Source organism: Protopterus annectens, chromosome 7.part0 (genome assembly GCF_019279795.1).
Source record: "Protopterus annectens isolate FY-2018-M chromosome 7.part0, PAN1.0, whole genome shotgun sequence".
NCBI lineage: Eukaryota > Metazoa > Chordata > Ceratodontiformes > Protopteridae > Protopterus > Protopterus annectens.
In genome coordinates this window covers 1,999,459,903-1,999,478,474 of record NC_056739.1, presented here as the reverse complement: position 1 = coordinate 1,999,478,474, position 18,572 = coordinate 1,999,459,903, and the positions used below count along the sequence as shown (strand labels likewise).

The 18,572-nt window shown below is 38.3% G+C and overlaps 1 protein-coding gene across 3 annotated transcripts in view; it reads left to right on the top strand.

Moving 5' to 3' along the window:
- Positions 1-18,572, top strand: part of LOC122807296 (collagen alpha-1(VII) chain-like) — a gene marked incomplete at its 5' end in the record, with an annotated part of 1,562,855 nt that overhangs the window by 518,290 nt on the left and 1,025,993 nt on the right. For all 3 annotated transcript variants that reach the window (XM_044078425.1, XM_044078422.1, XM_044078423.1), the window contains 3 exon segments: positions 13,608-13,688; positions 14,505-14,540; positions 16,848-16,919. In XM_044078425.1, the coding sequence (XP_043934360.1) occupies positions 13,608-13,688; positions 14,505-14,540; positions 16,848-16,919 (189 nt within the window).

Genomic DNA, 18,572 nt, shown 5'->3' with positions numbered 1-18,572 from the left:
AAATAAAGCAACTCAACTTTTGTCAATATAAGGGTAAAGGATCTGTTCACATCCTTTCTAAGACTATGGTATGGTTGACAGAAACTGTCACCACAAACAGTGAAATGCAAATCTGTCTTTAGTTACTTTCTCATTGAAATGAGAGGCTGCTTGTTTAATCCTTCAAGTAAGGAAAAAAAGTCCCAGTTGCTTGTGATTCAGGAAATTCTAATAGCTTCCATAAAGGTGTCACATAAAATTTCAGCACACTCCAGCTCCAGAACAACGCAGCAAAATAGCAGTGACAACTTCCTATGTAGTGTATATCAGTCTCTTTCTCTTCCTATTAATACTCTTCTGTCACTCATACAGATGGCTCTGTTGTACCTGTCTTCACTTTTCACTCACATAATCTTTTGTTTAATGTAACTTCTAACTACTCACAACCACTGTCTAACAATATTGCCTCACTCAGCTCTTATCATTCTCACTTACATAACACACACTTATAATTATCACGCAGACACCTCACGTGATTTGTCTTGATGTTTGTAAATAATGTATATTACAATTGTAGATATTCTTTACATTTTTAAGCTGATAATAATATATTGCAGATGTATATTTTCATTATACTCCTGCTATCTCTCACTAAATGTAATTCTGATTCTCATTGTATTTTGAGGCAGAAACTGAAATCGGTCACTTGTGATCAAGACTCTCAGAAGTATAGCTGGCTGAACCAGTGCCCTATCTCCTCAGCTTGTCAAGTGAAGAGCAAAAAAAAACTGTTTTAAAAGCCAGTATTGCATTAAAAAGAGATGAGAGATCCAGGTTGGATGATTGCAGCCCCCCAAAACTTTGCACACATGGCAGTTGCCCCCTCTCACCCCACCCTAGCTAGCTACAGTACTGAATGATCTACCCTGGAAACACATTTTACATAGTAAATTAAATAAACAGTTTCTCACAGGCAGCATTAATAATTTCCATTTTTACAAGGGAGCAGCAATTTTACCTTTTTAGCAAGCATTATGAAGCAATCAAACTTTCTTAGTTACCTCTTAAATAGTCAAGTTACTTTAGCTCTCTACCTACCATTGAATTTAAAAAAAAAAATATATGTATATATATGTATATATATATATATATATATATATATATATATATGTATATATATATATATATATATATATACACACACACACACACACACACACATATATATATATATATATATATATATATATATATATTTGTTTTTTTTTTGTTGTTTTTGTTTGTTTGCTTCCGACAGCTTTCCTGATATAGCCATTTTACTTCTCAGCTGCAGCAGTTTTACTAAGCCACTTAAAGGGATAAACCTATTTAATGTACTTGTTAAAAAGTTTGCTGTACTACATATGAATTTTGCCAACTCAGACCCTGGGGGACAACTGACATCCCTCAATAAGGTGGGTAACTGAAGCCAACTTTCCTGATAGAGTGCAAAAACTGCTTGCACTCTGGAAAAATAGGACTCCCAGTTTTGCTGGAAATAAACAGTTTTGCATGTTGAGTATGAAGATGTAACACTTTGCTTATGACTTTAATGAGTAAAACAAGACTTCAGTTTAATTTTCTCATTGTTACTGTCATTGTATGTTATTTGTCCAAGCTAGATTCACCTAGGTGGACTGAGAGAAAGTTCTTTATATACCATTTATTTCACCTTTTTGCATTAATGGGGTTACAGAGTGCTAATTACTCACAGTATAGGAGGAAGCCTGTCCTCAAGCAACAGTCTGAGTGTTCATCCTCTTAGTCTAAAATTGTGTTTTTGAACTTAAGTTCAGGTCACATGCTGCCTCACTTCACATTTGTCTGTATTAACATGAAAAGTAATATGTACCACAAGTATTTCCAAATCAACCCTAAATAGCATCCTTACCCTGTGCCTGGCCTGTATGAATCTAGATGCTTATATTGTTGCATTTTTAGGTGTTTATACATTTTATATCTACAGGTTTTTTATTTAATACCCAGTTCTAAAAAAAATGTTGTTTTCTTTCCTTGCATTTTATTTTATTGTACATTGTGTTTTTAAGAATTCATTAGCACTTTAATTGAATTAATTTTTTGATTGGATGTTGTGTTTTTGAATTTTTATAAATGAAGTGTCTTTGCCTGTTTGTTTTAAGGTCTGATGAAGCTTAAATGTGAAAGCGCTCACCATTTTAATTGTTCATACGTTTTATAATAAATATATAGTACATGCTGAAAGGATTCAGAGACTCTGTGTTTCATGGTCGCTCCGCTGTGATTATTTATCTTGCATTACTTTTGCTCATCACTGACTCGTGCAATGGAGTGTTCATCCTGTGGATTACGGTTTACTTTATTGTTATAAAGATTAACGTGTACTTTACACCATTCTAAAATTCGAGAATGAAGCTTGGCACTCTTGGGAAAACAGCCCTACCAACATGTCATGTAGTCACTTCAAGCAACTTTGAAATCTCACTAAGCAAGGCAGTAAGACATCATAAAAGCCAATTAGTGACACTTTCTTAAAACTCATTACTGCACTCATCCAAAGACATCTGGGTCGTCAGCCAACTGACTGGTCGTAAAACTACAACAACCTCACATCATCCAACCTCACAACCCTCCTTCTCCTTCATCGTCTCTCTGTATTAATGCTTTATACTTCAAAAAAATCTTAACAAGACATAGATTCTATCCCTTGACCAATTAATGCTGGACAGTACAGCTAGTGCAGACTGTCTTTCCCTAATTTATATATCACTGAAGGGAATAGATTACATCCTCTCTCTAGCACATATAAAAATCCATGCTTAATGTGATGGTCCCTGTTTACCTGTCAGTAATCAAGGAGCCTCAATACTCACCACTGACACTGGTGAGAGGCAATCACTAAAAACATAGGAAAGGATTTACACAGTGTTTGAAATGCAGCTCTCTGCATCAAGCACAATTTCCCTCAAGGGCACACAGGGAACATGTTCCACTGAGACAGTCTCTCCAGAGCCCAAACAAGACTCACTTTGGAGCATGATGCCCCATTTCCAAGTACCTAATATACACACTTGAATTTTCACATACACACACACACACACACACACACACACACACACACACACACACACACACACCTGGGATTTGCTGACACAGCTTCACCAACTGTATCCTCTCTCTCCAGACTACCAGGTAGATTGCTGTGTCCAGTCAGATACTCTAAGGCTCTTACAAATTAATACAGAAAAATGATAGAGTGTGACTGAAGCAGTAAGGCTTATCAGAGTGGCCACAGTGTCACTAAAATAAGCACAAGTACTCTCAAGATGTTAAAATTATTTTCTAAAAGACCAGCCACAATGAAACGGTATAACAATATTTAATAATGAATAATAAAACAGAGAACAGGAGAATACTTAATATTTAGTTACAATAAAAAAAGAGTTTCAGTCACAGGAAATATAAAAAAGACACTTGGATACAATATCACAGCTGCAGAAAAAAATAATACTAACTAATCTCAGTGTATTTTTCCTAACTGAAGTAAAGAGAAACTCTCACTAGTTAACTCACTTAGTATCACAAGGCAAGATGTACTGTTGAGATGCTTGCTTCCACAAGGCAAGATGAGATACTACACACTAACTGAACTGACTCAACAACTGAACAATTGAACTGTGATAACTGACATAGATCTTGTGTATCAAGTTCCAAAGAAAAACAAAAACAAACAACATTCTGCTGCTGCCAGAGTTCCATCATTCAGCTGGTTATAGAATGACATCACATCTAGTCACCTGACTCTGACACAATATACATTCAGTACTCTGTTAAGATTCTGTAGCACCATTTTTACCATAAGCAACTTTTATAAATATATTTTAATACAAGCATCTGTACAAATCAATGTGACAGTCAAATACAAGACTATTTACAAAACTTCAGCCAGCTATGCTGGCATATGCCACACATGCACTGTTCTACTTCTCCTGAAACAGCTGGCAATACCTCACAACATCACACTTAAGACAAAATATCATGTGGTATATTTGGAAAACAGCTAAAGCATCTTCTTTCTCCAAACAGCTAAGCCCTCCAGTGTCTCACACTACTATCCAATTTCTGTACCTTTCACTTTAGGGAAAATATTTTCACAGTACACAAGCTAGTATTAGCTCTTCTCCTCTAAACAACATGGTTTCTGGTATGGATGTAGCATAGTCACAGCACTCTACAAGCTGTGAATAAGGGAATGTGTACAGTTGCCATATTCATCACGTTTACCAGAGCTTTTGATTTAGTTCATTAATCCATTCTTTTAGATAATCTTTTTAAAATAGGAATCATCAGTTAATACACCAGTCCATGGTTCCAAACCTGTCTGTCTCTAACCATAACTTTTCTGTCATCATTGACACCACTTCTAAAGGGGGTGCCTTAATTCTCAATACTTGCTTCTTTGTTATTCTCTACCGACATCAGTAAACTACTATATCACCTTCCACAACTCCCTGCCATACATTGTGGTGAAGATATAATCCTGTTTTGGTCAAAACATTCCATTACTCCAAAGTGAACTAGAGGCTGATTTTCTGTATTTTACCAAGTGGATCAACAATAAAACATATAGGTAAACTCAGCAAAACTCAGATTATGCTCTTTGGTACTAATAGAAAACTACACAAAACATCAGGTTCACTATAGATCTTCAGAATTGTTACCTCCTTCAAATATTTGGGTATCTAACTTCATCCCACATTGAATTTCAATCTTCACTTGGAACACATGAAAAAAGATAACTCACTCTTGTTCTGGGCCAAAAAAGATATTTTCTTTTCTGTCTCTTTTCACTGTAACTGCCATAGGTAGAGGTATCTTGCAGTGTTTGAATATGGTTGCCCATAACAACTATATAAAAGAAGCACCACAACAATTCAAAGCATCACCAATAACATCTGCCACCTCATCACAGTACAAGAATCACAGTGTATTAATATACCATTTTTACGCTTTTGTCTTCTTGCATGAAACATTAAGCAAACTGCCCCTCATTTCAATGAGAAAGCAGACAAAGACAGTTTTACAGTTCACTGTGTTAACCTAGAAAAAGCCACATGGCTTCCTGTCAAGCAGAGCTCTGACTTCCTACTTGGTCCACAACTATTCAAATCACTACAAGACAATTGCCTTTATGCTTTAGCAGCAAAGCTCATAAGAGAAACTCCAGTCTATAATCTAATAAATCAGACCACTCAGGCATACTGCTTCAAATTCCAAAATCCAAGCCTCAGTGTATCAACCACTGTTTCTCCCACTAGGCCCCAAATTCTGGAAGTATCTCCTACTCCCTCTTAAAGACATGCCCACATTCTGTTCTCAGCTGAAAAAAAAAACATTTGCAAAATCAGTCTAATGCAACTGTCTCTTACTAGAACATATATCTTAAAATTCAAAAACCTACCTCTCGCCCTCTGTCTTTATCTCACTTACAGCTATTGTCAATGTACAAATGCTCAAATTGTTTGCAAGTACTGCATAGTCATGAAACTACCTGCAAGCACTGTACGTATTGTACATATTCACTGAAGTGAAACTTCTTACAGGACAGTGTGAGAGCTTGGAGTGTAACAGAAAAGTGTAGCAGAAGTACGCAAGTCAAATTCTGCCCTTAAGGGTGGGGTTTGACTTCTGTACTTCAACTTCAGCTTTTCAAACACACACACACAATGAAGAGTTACAGCGAGTGAGCAATCTCACACACACACAAACACACACACACAAAATCAGTGAAGAGTGAGAGCGGGAGATCCCACACATTGAGAGCTGGTGAGAGCAAGTGAGTGATCACACACCTGCACAGTGACAGTAAAGAGTGAAAGCGAGCAAGCGATCCCTGGAAGCCACACACACAATCCCTCTGTCCCTGATTTCAAAACCTGGACATTGAGAAGTATGACAGTACCCAAGTCAAAACATTTATCTGCAAACTCACGGGCACATGCACACACTCACTCTCCTTGATTTAGCACAAGTTAAAACGTGATGTTTTGATTTAATTTACAGGTTTAGTTTTGTACTTCTGGTAAGTATACTAAGCTTTATGTGGAAATCTGGGAGGTCTACAGCCTACATGTCACTTCCTTTGAATGGTGTTTTGTGAGCACAAGACACGTGATTGCTGCTGTATATGTGGTGCAGGCATTAGAAAGAAAACCATGTGCTTTGTAGATCACACAAACATTAACAGCAGAGATGAAGTTCAGATGGATTGAGGGGGTGTGGAAAGGTATAAACAGGAAAAAGGAATGATAGAATGTGAAAAATGGTCATAACTGCTGATATTTAAACTTTAAGCAAAGAAATGCAAGTACTATCTCTGAGAAAAACTTAAAATAAGAGTACACATTGGGGAACTGGTCTATATTAGAAACACAAAATTGCTTTTGAGCGAACACATAAAGAACAACACATAGTCATCGAACCGCATTTAAGCGATTCAATGAATATGTCACAGGGTAAGGAGGTAGTTGGCCAACTACACAGAGTTGCCCTTTGCTTCACTATAGTGTGATCTCGGAGCTGGTATATTTAGTTAGAGAGGGTGTAGGGGGTACAGCCCCCCATGTTGGGTTGTGTGGGGGGGCAAAGCCCCCTACCTGATAATGGTTTTTAAATTTTATTTTTTCCAAACGGCCACGTGAATTTTTTCACTAGGAAAAAAATTAATTTTGTGGCCATTCGCTATTTACAGGTTTCGTGTATTATGTATCAACTTTTATGTAGTTGCACATATGCGCTTTCATTGTTCTGATGTACACCGATTGGGGACTATGGCTGCAGCAACAGAAATGGAAAAGGGAGCAGGGAATCATCATATCATTTGGAGCTAAATACAAAGCTGAGTGAGAAAACAGTATGAAAAACAGCAACACAAAGTATTGCTGTCATTTCTTTGTGCAGAAAGGTGATATGCTGTGCAGTTCTGGAAAACTGTTTCTGCAAGAACACAGGATTGAGGGTTTCATGGAGCAGAATCAAAGTGGCACAAAGTCGGCATCAAAGCAAACGATAAAGTCTTGATGAAATAAAGCACCGAGGGAAAGTTAGAAATTTTTAAGCACCTCAGGGGAATTAGTAAACTTTTGGTGGGCAGTATCTAATAGAAACAAGGAGAATGAGAGGAGATTATATGATTTTAAAACAGGAGTATTGGCAGTTCAGAGAAAATGTGAGAAAGTGCCTTTTTGTGTAGGCAATCACCAGTTTGTTGAGAAAGAAACAGCTGATTGCAATTTGTGAACTCAGCTAGCTGAATGCACAAATTGCTGACCGGTATGCATGCATAATTCTTGATTGGCATCATACACTCTATATAGTGAAACCATGCTAAAACTAAATAGGCACCATTGCTGTGTAGGTTACGGAAGCCAAATAGTCCAGGGGGCAGTGTCAAAATGTACAGTACTTTCTGCTGTTGAGGGCGACAGCTGTTGGTGAGTGGGACAAGTGTAATATTTATTAACATGCATGGGAAAATACAAGGAAATTGTGTAATGCTTAGTGGAACACTCTAAGAGCTTCAGATGTCAAAATGGGTGGTGGGGGTGAGGGTGGAAACAGCATACAGGTATTCCACCATGCTAACAAACTAATCTCTGCAATCCAACATGTCATTAGGTGATGCTACTTATAACACAATGTGACATCTGGGTGCAAGGGTCTTCCACATTAGATAGCCTCCCAGTGATCACAGGAGTTCATGTACGGTAATTTTGCCTTTTCAAGCAGAACCGACAGGCAGGGCTGCCAAGCCTTGAGTGTTTTGTGTCTGAGACAGAACTAGTTGCACAACAAGTTTATGTACTTTCCAAAATTAGTCAGGAAACAGGGGTGTCATCATTTTGATTCCATGGCGAGGGGTTCCATACTTGTGAAAATTCCCGCCAGCATAGTCGTGGTACACGAATTGGAAATGCCTCTCAACCTCTCAGTGCAAGAAATCTGGACAAAGACAGAAATAATGGGGGTGCAAAGGCCCAAAAATGTGGACAGATTTTAAATATTGTTCCTATAAACTTAGAAAGTTGCTAGTACAACAGGTTTTGAATTATTACGTATTTTTTTGAAGGAACTGATGTCTGAAACTCAAATGTCTGTCATTATTTAGTATTGTTCAGTTACTTAAGTCCTCAGTGATTTCCCAGAAAACCACACATTTTATGTGGAACAGACCAAAATATAAAGCAAAAATCTGGACATTCTGCAAAAATGTGTACAGCTGAGACGTATTTAACTGGACCATGCCCATGCACACATCTGGCAGCATATACTGCAGTTCAGTGAATGTTGTAATTGCTGCCACTCACAATGCCTTCACCTGTGTGTTGTACTCCTTGCACAGGTATATATGCTTCCCTACAGGGCTGTGTACATAGCCAGGGTCTTTTGGCTCATGAGTGTGTATATTAGAGGTATAAGTCATCAAACAGACACCATGCCAACATTTCCATGTATATATACAGCTGCCAGCCTACTGAGATACATGCAGGAAATGTGCTGTCCTCGTCTATCACGGTGGATGAAGCCAGATTCTACAGATCTGATATAGTACAGCAGTGATGTCAGTGTCTTGCATGTGTTCATTAATTATTGCGTAGTAAAAAAAATGTGCGTAGCCGCCACGCACATTAGAAGTGAAACTTCTGTAATGAAGTGCAAAAATGTACTTATTTAGAAAACAGTGTGTGTGTGTGTGTGTGTGTGTGTGTGTGTGTGTGTGTGTGTGTGTGTGTGTGTCTGTTTTCATTTTTGCACTTCATTACAGAAGTTTCACTTCTAAAGCACCTGGCAGCCACACACATTTTTTTTATTATTTAGTTATTTGTTTAATAAGTTTATACAGTCTTGTTCCATTTTACTGAAAATGCTGTTTTCTGATTGGTCTGTTGCAGTTAATGTTTTATTTTATTAATATTTTTCCTTGTAATTAGAACAAGTTTCATTTTTGGGATGTTGATTTAGCTGGCAGTGTTATTTTTGGATGGTGTCTGAATTTTGTGTATATAGTTTGTAAATCTTTACTTCTTTCAGTGAGTTGTGTCAATATGGTGTATTTAGAGTAATGTCTTGAGCTTTGATAAAATGAGGTGTAGGTAAACTACTGATAATGCACAGAGAGTGTATGTAAATGTTGATGATGCAAGCCCTCTTCTGTTGTCATCCCATCTTTTAGTACTTTGCTAACATAACCTTGAAAAATTGATATCCGAGTACTAAATGAATGTCAGAGATACAACAAGACTGAACTGGAGAAAGACAACGGCTTTCATGAGTTCTTTAATGCAAGTGCTGGTGACTTTTTGTGTTTTCTATGATTTGCATAGCTACTTCATGACTCCATTAGAACAGAAATGACATATCTTAATTGTTTATACCCATCTCCTGCATTCGTCCTTCCACTCTTTTCTGATGTTCTACATCTGCAAAAAGTATATTAAGCTACACACTCAGTCTCTAAAGTCTTACCTGATTCCCTCCACTGCCAGTTTCAGTTGGTGCATTTAGGAAGGACCTTACAGCTCTCTATCATTTAGGAAGGACCTTACAGCTCTATATCTCTCAAAGAACCCAGCTGATATACTCTGATGCAATTTCCATCAGGTATTGCTGCTTCTCAGAAACCTTGTATCTTGCAAATAGTTAAGTACTTATATTCATATCAGCACTGAAAATGGCTTAATTGATAGCACTTTCATATATTTAAGTTCTCTGTTAATTCCAGTTTGCTGTAGCAGACCTCTGTTTATTTATGTAGTTATTTGCAGTTTGTTAACCGGGAAAGTCCATTGGGCCGAGATGAGCCCATTTTCAATGGAGGCCCAGGGAGAAAACCTCCAATATAGTCTTAACAACCACAAAAATGATGCAGAAATTACAATTAATAAATATTGTATACAAAGACATAAAAATTGCACAGTATACAAATATACATTATACATATAATTAAAAATTCACAGTATTCCAATATACATTATACAAATAATTAAAAATTACATAGAAATAGGAAAGGATAAAAAGCATTTATGGATTGAGGCCTAACAATGTTTACTAAGTAGATATAGAGATATCAGTAGAGATGGAAGTAATAGAGATTATCAAAATAATGAGGCAATTTTAGAGAGTCAGGCATAAAAAACAAAATCGGGTCTTAGGTTGATGTTTGAAATAGGGAAGGTGGAAAGGGTGGGGGTGGGATAGAAAGTTTCAGGTGGGGTGGGAGCAGGTGCATTCCCAGTGAGAAGAGAGATGAGAGTGGAGCAAGGTCTTGAAGGTGGCGTGGTTATGGGTAGGTCTAATGGGTGGGGGGAAGTGCATTCCATAATCTAGCAAGGGAAAAAGATAGTAAAAGTTGACCTGGAGAACGTGTGGGTCTATACACTTCAAGAAAATTGTGATTGTTGGACCTGAGTTCTCTATGAGGATGGTGCATTTTGAGGGAGGAGGAGGGACAGCTGGAGGGTTTGAAGATGAGCTTGTGAGCAAAGGAGAGTTAAATGTATGATAGATAATTAGAGAATTCCAGCCAATTTAAGAAGTGGAGAGAGTCACAGTGGTGACAGGAGGATTCGGATCCAGTGGCGAACTTAGAAATTTTATTGTAGCAGGAAGATAGATGTGACTTTAGGTGGATTGAAGATTAGTAAGGAGAGGGGCTCTATACAGGAGAGAGGGAATGAGGTATGTAGTAAAGAGGAGTTGTTTGGTTGAGGGAGTAAGGTAGCGGCTATGTTGGTACAGCATTCCAAGTTTTTGGTGTGTTTTCTTGATATTTGTTTGTAGATGAATGTTGAATTTGAATTGTCATCAATAAGGACTCCAAGCAGCTTTGTACAGAAAAATATTTCAATAGGGGTCACGTTTTGGCTGACTATGGAGAATGATTTATTGTCGATTTTGGTGCATCTAAATGGAGTAAATATCATAAGTTTGGATTTGGATGCATTGAGAGCTAGAGGATTATCCAGCATCCAAGATTTGGTGTGGGAAAAGGCATGTTGGGTTAAAAACATAAGTTTGGGGAGAGAGTAGGCAGAGCAGATTATGGTAGAGACATCAGCTTATTGGATGAGTTTAGCATTTGGGAAGTTCTGATGGAAATCATTAATTAAGATGTTAAATAGTAAGGGGCCCAGTATTGAGCCTTGTGGAACACCTGTTGGAGTATGGAGGAAGGAAGAAGTACAGTTTTTCCACTTTACACCTTGTTGTCTGTCTGAGAGGTAACTGGTAAACCAGTTGGTGGAAGAAGAGGAAAGACTGAGATGAGAAAACTTGGACAAGAGGAGGTTGTGGGAAACGGTATCAAAGGTCTTAGATAAGACAAGAAGGAGGGTAGATACAATATTGCCAGAATCACAAGCAGAGTTAATTATTTTGAGAAAGGAGAGAATGGCAGTAGTGGTGCTGTGTCCAGGTCTGAAACCATGTTGTGTAGGGATAAGTGGTTGATTGTCTAAGAGGTATGGCAAGAGTTGTAGATGGATGCACTTTACAAGGATTTTAGAGACAGGGGACAGAATAGCTATTGGACGGAAATTGGAGATTTCAGAGTTGTTGCCTCCTTTGTGCAGGAGAATAATGAAGGCTTTTTTTTCCAGAGGAGGGGTACATAGGATTCTTGGAAGGAGCAATATATTAGAATATAGATGGGTAGAGGTATGCCGTCAACAGCTAGCTTGAGGAAGTTGGAATGTTATCTGGGGCATTAGAACATGGTTTTAATTTTAGTAGAAGTTTTTTAGGGTATTTGTAGGGAGAGGCTTGATGATGAAAGGAGGGAGGTGAGTAGCATGGGTGGCTGGGGAGGACTGGATTAGGGGTGTTGGATAAGATTTGAGTTGATATGTTATTAGGGAAAGATGAAGTAAGCTTGGCTATAGAGTCAGTGAAGAAGGAATTGAATTGAGTAGCTAATGCATGATCTGAAGAGTTAGGGTCAGGGCAGGGGTTATCTTTTTTTGCCAGGACAGAGGAGGGAATATATACTACTACAGAACTTTTGGGGGTTAGATTTATGGTTGTTTTTGAAGTTTGGAATAGTAAGATTTGTGGTTGATAGCTATCTGTTTTTTAACTTTATTACAAGGTTGCTTGTATTCCAGTAGGGAATTAGGTGTTTTCCATCTTTGGTAGTATTTCCATGATTTATCGCGGAGATGCATGAGAGTTATAGTTTCTTTGATTAACCAAGGGACAGTTTTGGATTTGATCCTTTTAGTTTTGGGGGGGAGCAAAGCAGTTAAGTAGGTTAGTAAATACTGTACTGAAGTAAGTAACAGCGTCATCTAGAGGAAGGGTTTTTAGATGGTTCAGTTCATATGTTTTAAAGAGTCAGAGAAAGGTAGAGGGTTAAAATTTTTCAAGGTACATGTTAAGATATAGTTGTGCTGTAGATGGAGGGAGGAAGGTGAACGGTAAGCGAAGGCAGGAAGGTGATCACTGAGGGAGTTAGGTAGGGTACCACCATCAGAAATAATGTTAGGATGGGAGACTAGTATCCAGTCCAGAATACTGCCTGAGGTGTTATCCTTATTAGGTCTGGTAGGAGAGTTAATTAGCTGGGTAAAGTTATATAGGTTAATACTTGGAGATGGTGTAGGTGAATGTATAGAGGACCAGTTTATGTTAACGTCACCTAGGAGTATAGTTTTGTTACTTATGTTAGAGGTCAACCAAGACAGGATGTCTTCAAGGATAGGGATATTGTTGCCAGGTGGTATGTATTAGGCATCTATGCGTATGCTTTTGTGGTTATTAACTGTTAGGAGGGCCAGGGTTAGTTCAGCATTAGCAAATTGGGGTATAGGCTTAGTAAAGGGTACCACATTTAGAGAAGAGGAGAAGAGAAAGGCTACTCTACCATCTTTCATTTGAGTTCTGTCATTTCTTATGATTCTATAGCTGGGAGGGGTTATTTCAGGGTCTTTTATATGAGGTTTTAGCCAAATTTCAGAGATAGAAAGAATGTCAGGGTTGTAGTGGGAGACCCAGACATAGAAATCAGGTAGTTTATTGCATAAGCTTTGGGCATTAGTTGTAACAAAAAGAGAGATTTATGGGGTAGGGGTGATGGCAGCAAGTTTGGGTTAATTGGATGTATGTCAACTGTTGCTTAACATTTGAATGGTTCTGCAATACACAGCTTTTATAAACTTGCTGTTTGTTATTTTCTATTATTCTCATGTTTGTCCCGAGAAAGACACCTCTTTTAATCCCAGCATGGCTACCTGACATGCAAACAGACAAACAAAAAATATTAATGTTCTTACAGAACTCTACTATAAAAAATATATATAAACAATATTACAAGATAAACAGTGAAACCTTGCACACACTTGTAATTGTCAGAACAGTTCATCCTACAAATAACACAAAAAAGTAATATTTACATTTCACTAGATAAAATTATATATCATCAAACCAGATTTTAGGATTTTAAAATACATTGTGCAATGACCAGAAATATTGTGTGTAGCACACAGTGATGTACAGATATCTTAAAAAGTAATTTCAGCAATTACTTATGCTTTTATTTTGAACTTTTTTCTTAGGGTGACAGAGGTCCCCCAGGACAGGATGGTAAGAACGGACAGGATGGAAAGCCAGGAGTCCCTGGAGCACCTGGACAGCGGGTAAGTTACAGAAACAGACAACACAGTGATAATTTCTGCTGTACTTCTTAAGTCCACCATATGGTGAATTGAAAACACTTAGGCTTTGCCATTAGCTTCTGCTTTGCTACATCCATTTTATTTTGAAAAATGTCCCAGGTCTCAGCAAAATTAATGATTTTTCACTTCTGTATCTGTTGCATTTCTTGGGATAAATACTGGAACCTTAGTTCACCAACCATGGCCAGTGCCTTATCTTCAGGTGTGGCACTTAAAAGTGAAAAGTGTATTCGTGAATAACTGGGATCATAGACAAGATTCAAACAAATATAGGTTTCTGAATACAGGTTGTAAAAACAGCTATAAATAACATATTATGTGTAGTCTTGAAGAATAATGCAAGAGAGGGGGACAAGATAAATGTTTTAAGTGTTTCTGAATAGTCTGCTAACTGCAAGAGGGCAATACCTTTCAGAAGAAAAGATGCATGAAAACCAGAAGGCATGATTTGGTGATAATGCATGGGACTATAAATGGAATATAAGAACATTTATTTTTCAGGATATGGTGATGGGTAATGCAGTAGCTTATTTGAGGAGGTTGTGATGTCAGAAAGCAGTGAAGGCATTCAGGACCCCCAAAAGGAACAGAAAATAAAAAGTGAAGCTGTTGGATAAGTAGTTTATACACTGGATAAGAACTGGACATACCTGGTGGACTATATTACACTTATTTGTCATTAGAATGTGTTCTATTCATGGTGTGTCTGGTTTACTCACTAAGATAAAGGAATACTTTTCAATAAAAATGTAATGCATATGTTTTGTTCATTTACAGGGAGACCCAGGAAGACAAGGAGATGCAGGCCGAGATGTAAGTTCCTCATTACATGGAAAACAATCCTGTTATGTTCCTCTTCATTGTTATACTTGTGAAGTACAGTGCTGTGATATTGCTGTAGCAGGTGTCTCGATATAGCTGGTTTCACTCCTAACTAAACTTAAGATCATCTTTCCTTTCTGTTGTTCATGCTTTGGACTTTTACTTTATGTTCTGGTAATAAATAATCACAAAAGAGTCCTCATTCAGTCCCCTGCTATAGCATGGGCTCTGTATATTTCCATACCATTTTCTCATCTTTTTGTTCCTAAAATATTTCCTAATTAATTCACATTATATGTCAGTATATTTGTACACATCTACCATTCCTTGTTCCTGTTGCCCTTTCGCTATCCAACTTGAAGTTCCTGTGCTCCATCCTATTCCCAGTATACCCTTTCTCAGTTTTTAGTTGATGGCCCTTCTCCTGCATGTATCTATCACTTTCTGTTTCCTCTCATTTCTGTTTTTGATGGCAGGTATGTTTCCCTCTGTTTCTCTCTCCATACATGTGTATATATGTATGTATATATTTGTGTATGTGTATGATATATGGATATATGCAGGTGCTCTCTCATATAGATTTACCTGTAAAGTATATGTTAACATACATTTGAATTATCTTCCTTCAGCCCTCCACAGTAAAATATTAAGTACATATTGGTGTCCTTCCTTCTCACCTCTCCAACTGTTTGATTTGCTTCTGCTGACTTGTGCCATCACCAATGAGCAACAGTCCTAAATGCAGCTTGCTGGGAGGGGTTGAAATAACAAGCAAGTATGCATGTGATAATGTCTGTAGCAATCTCAATGTTTTTTTTTTTTGTTTCCATAATGTGACTCTTCTCTGTGAAATGTGTAAGCCAGCCGTGACTGCTGACTTTGGCTTTCCCTTAGACAAGTCCTCTAGCTGCTTGCACTATATTCAAACCCTAGTTTCTAGAGCTAGAGCCAGGGTTTTGTCTTTATCCACTACATGGCCAGCCTGAATTGCCTTTTTGTTATATTTAATTTCTCTTCTTTTTCTGGAGTTTCCTGTCTGAGTTTCCCCTAAAAAAAGGCTGCAGGTCCAAATGGAATTGTCAGGTCATCACAAATGTAGCCAGTCAAATTAATACGTTTTAATTACTTATCATGTATTGGTGAAAGTGCTCTAATTTATACTCTTAGTTAAAAAGGTTGGCACATCTTTTGGAATCAGCAGTTGCATTTGGAAGCCTTTTGCTTTAAGAGGTTGTCACATGCAGTATGTATGTTATTCACAGTGGAAATTAATCCTTCAGCTGTGTTTATTCTTTCAACAAAATGTTCAGAATTTTTTATGACATTTATTCTGCTCCCTTGCTTGACAGTCATTGACATATTCATTCATTTGCCCATCACCAAAAACGAGAGATATTTATGCTGGAGCTGTCATCCAGGCAGCCATGACAGATTTCCCATTTTTTTCCTTTACCCCACCCCAAGAGACTGACATGTTTGCTGACAGTCACAAAATCTGACCGTGCCCTCTCCTGTGTGCATGCTGTTGTAAATAGAAGCCAAAGGCTACCACTCGAGCATGACACACACCCCATCCTATTTGCTGTATGACATGCACCTCTCTCTGTAATAAGTGTCACTATTGTGTAAGGGCAGACCACTTCCTTTGCCTAAGGATGGCCTACCAACAAAAAACTTTTCACTCTCCCCCACCCTTGCTGACTCATAAAGTGCCTGGGTTGCTATCTAATCCCAGGTCATCTTGATCATAGTCAGGACTGTATTCCTCTGCACCGAAAAAGCCAGTTACAAAATTTTGGGATCATTCTACAAATGTGCATACATATACACACGCTCATGTAGATGCAAATATAGATATAAAATCATGAGGGAGGGAGTGGTATCATGCTTACAAAAAAGCAACCAAGGTACTTCAGTAAAATGTAATCTTTTGAACCAACCTTGCTCTTTTTAAAATTCATTTTTGTTTGTGGATTTAAGGGTGTCAAACTTGCAGCATTATCTGCAGCATGTAATTTGTAGTACTCTGTACAGAACCTGTCTTTCATATGCACCACATTCATATTTCTACAGTGTATGACGAATAGAAAACTTGAGAACCTATGTTCAAAACTCATTTTCTAGACCATTTTATTAATGAATAATGAGAATACATTCATACTATTATTGATTGATTGATTGATTGATTGATTGATTGATTTTTGCTTTGCAAGAATACTTGACCAGTGACTTTGGACAGACTGCCCGAATAACAACAGAAATATGAAGACCATCATTTTGTGTTTGTGTTATTAACAGGGACTACCTGGCTTACGAGGAGAACAGGGCCTTCAAGGGCCTATAGGGCCACCAGGATCACCAGGTTTACCTGTAAGTAAAGAATCTGATAACTATGTATATGTTTAAGAGATTAATTAAAATGACTGTTTTTGTATCTGTGTCATATGTATTAATGTTTTTTAATCATGCACAGGAGCAGTTTTGCCAGTGTTTTGTGCCAGCTCTGGCTGTGTATACTGAGAAAGCCTGACTATTGCCCAGTCAATCCAAGTTTGGTTAGCAACTCAGGTACCCGACAATGTCGCTAGCTACTACCAAAGTCTCTCAGAGGAGGGATGGCAATGCAAATACATGGCCCTAGGGTGCATGTAAGGCTTGACGGTAGCCTGCAACACAGGTGTGTAGAAGTGTGCACTCACATGGGGAAGACATTATGAGCTTTCACATTGGCATGTATTGCACATCCCCCCAGTCTGATGTTAGACCACTGCCAAAATGCTTACCAGTACCAGAATGCTAGCGAGTACATAAAACACCTTTATGGTGAAGCCATATCTGTGGCATAGGGCTATAGAGCCTTGACTGCATGACAGGCAGCTTGAGTTTGTGTAGTGAATTTGGTACTTGTAGGACCTGGTGGGGGAGGATGAAGTGAGCATGCACTGCCAGATCACCCTTCTTGGGAAGGGTGACAGCCCTGGTGCACCACATGGGGAAAACCTAGTGGAAGCACTAACTGTTCGTCCCCATGGAGCATGAGCCTAGTGAGCCCACAAGATCACATGTAATTTGAATACTAAGTCAAGGGGAACTCAGTCTGTGGAAGCAAGCTTACCCTCGGAGGGCAGTACATACAGGAGCTCAAAAGACCCACTGCAGTGTAGAGGGGTACTCCAGTGGGGGAGATGGTAGGCTGCCCCACAGGATTAGCAAGCTTGCCCACTTCCTACCACTCAACTCTAATGAGCTTATAGGGATTCCCAGCCAGGAATGAAACAGCTGTAGGACTGTCGCCTAGCCCTGTTATTCCCATCTCCCTTGGAAAGAATTAGCCAATTTGGGTACAGGTAGGGGAGACTTTGGGTTTGGTCCAGAGGGAGGATAATTAAAAAGGAAAAGAAAAAAGCACCACTGTGGCTGCGTGAGTGATGGCCTCCTCTGGACAACTCTCACCCTGATCCTGGATGAAGTTCCCAGGTAAGTGAATGGATGGGTTGTATCTTTTGGGAGGGGGTTTGATGGTTGTCAGGCATTTGGGAAAAACACGAAAAGTTTTATGTGAATTGTCTTCATCCATTCATTTGTCTGTGCAAGTATTGCATGAGATGTGTATTTTACATAGTAAGTGTATACTTTAGCTCTTTATTTACAAATTTTGTTTAATATATATGTATTTAAATGTCATTCATGGTGTAAAATGCTTTGTAATAAAGCACTGTATTACAGTTTGAGTTTAAATGAGCAAAGCTGTCCAGAAAATATTGCAGACACAGGTCACAGCGCAATACTTTTATTTTCACTGAATGTGTCTTACTCACAGGAGGTCTGTTGAAAAAAAGTCTGAATTACTATCCCTCAAGGTGACAAGTTCCATTGTATATGTATATGCGTGGGGAGTCAAACAGTTTGTCAAGTCAATGTTTATTTTAATTGTAGCTCAACAAACTGAAACTGTCAAACACAACCCATTGAGTCTGAGAAGGGAACAGTCAAGGACCTGCACCCCATGACACAATTTCTGGG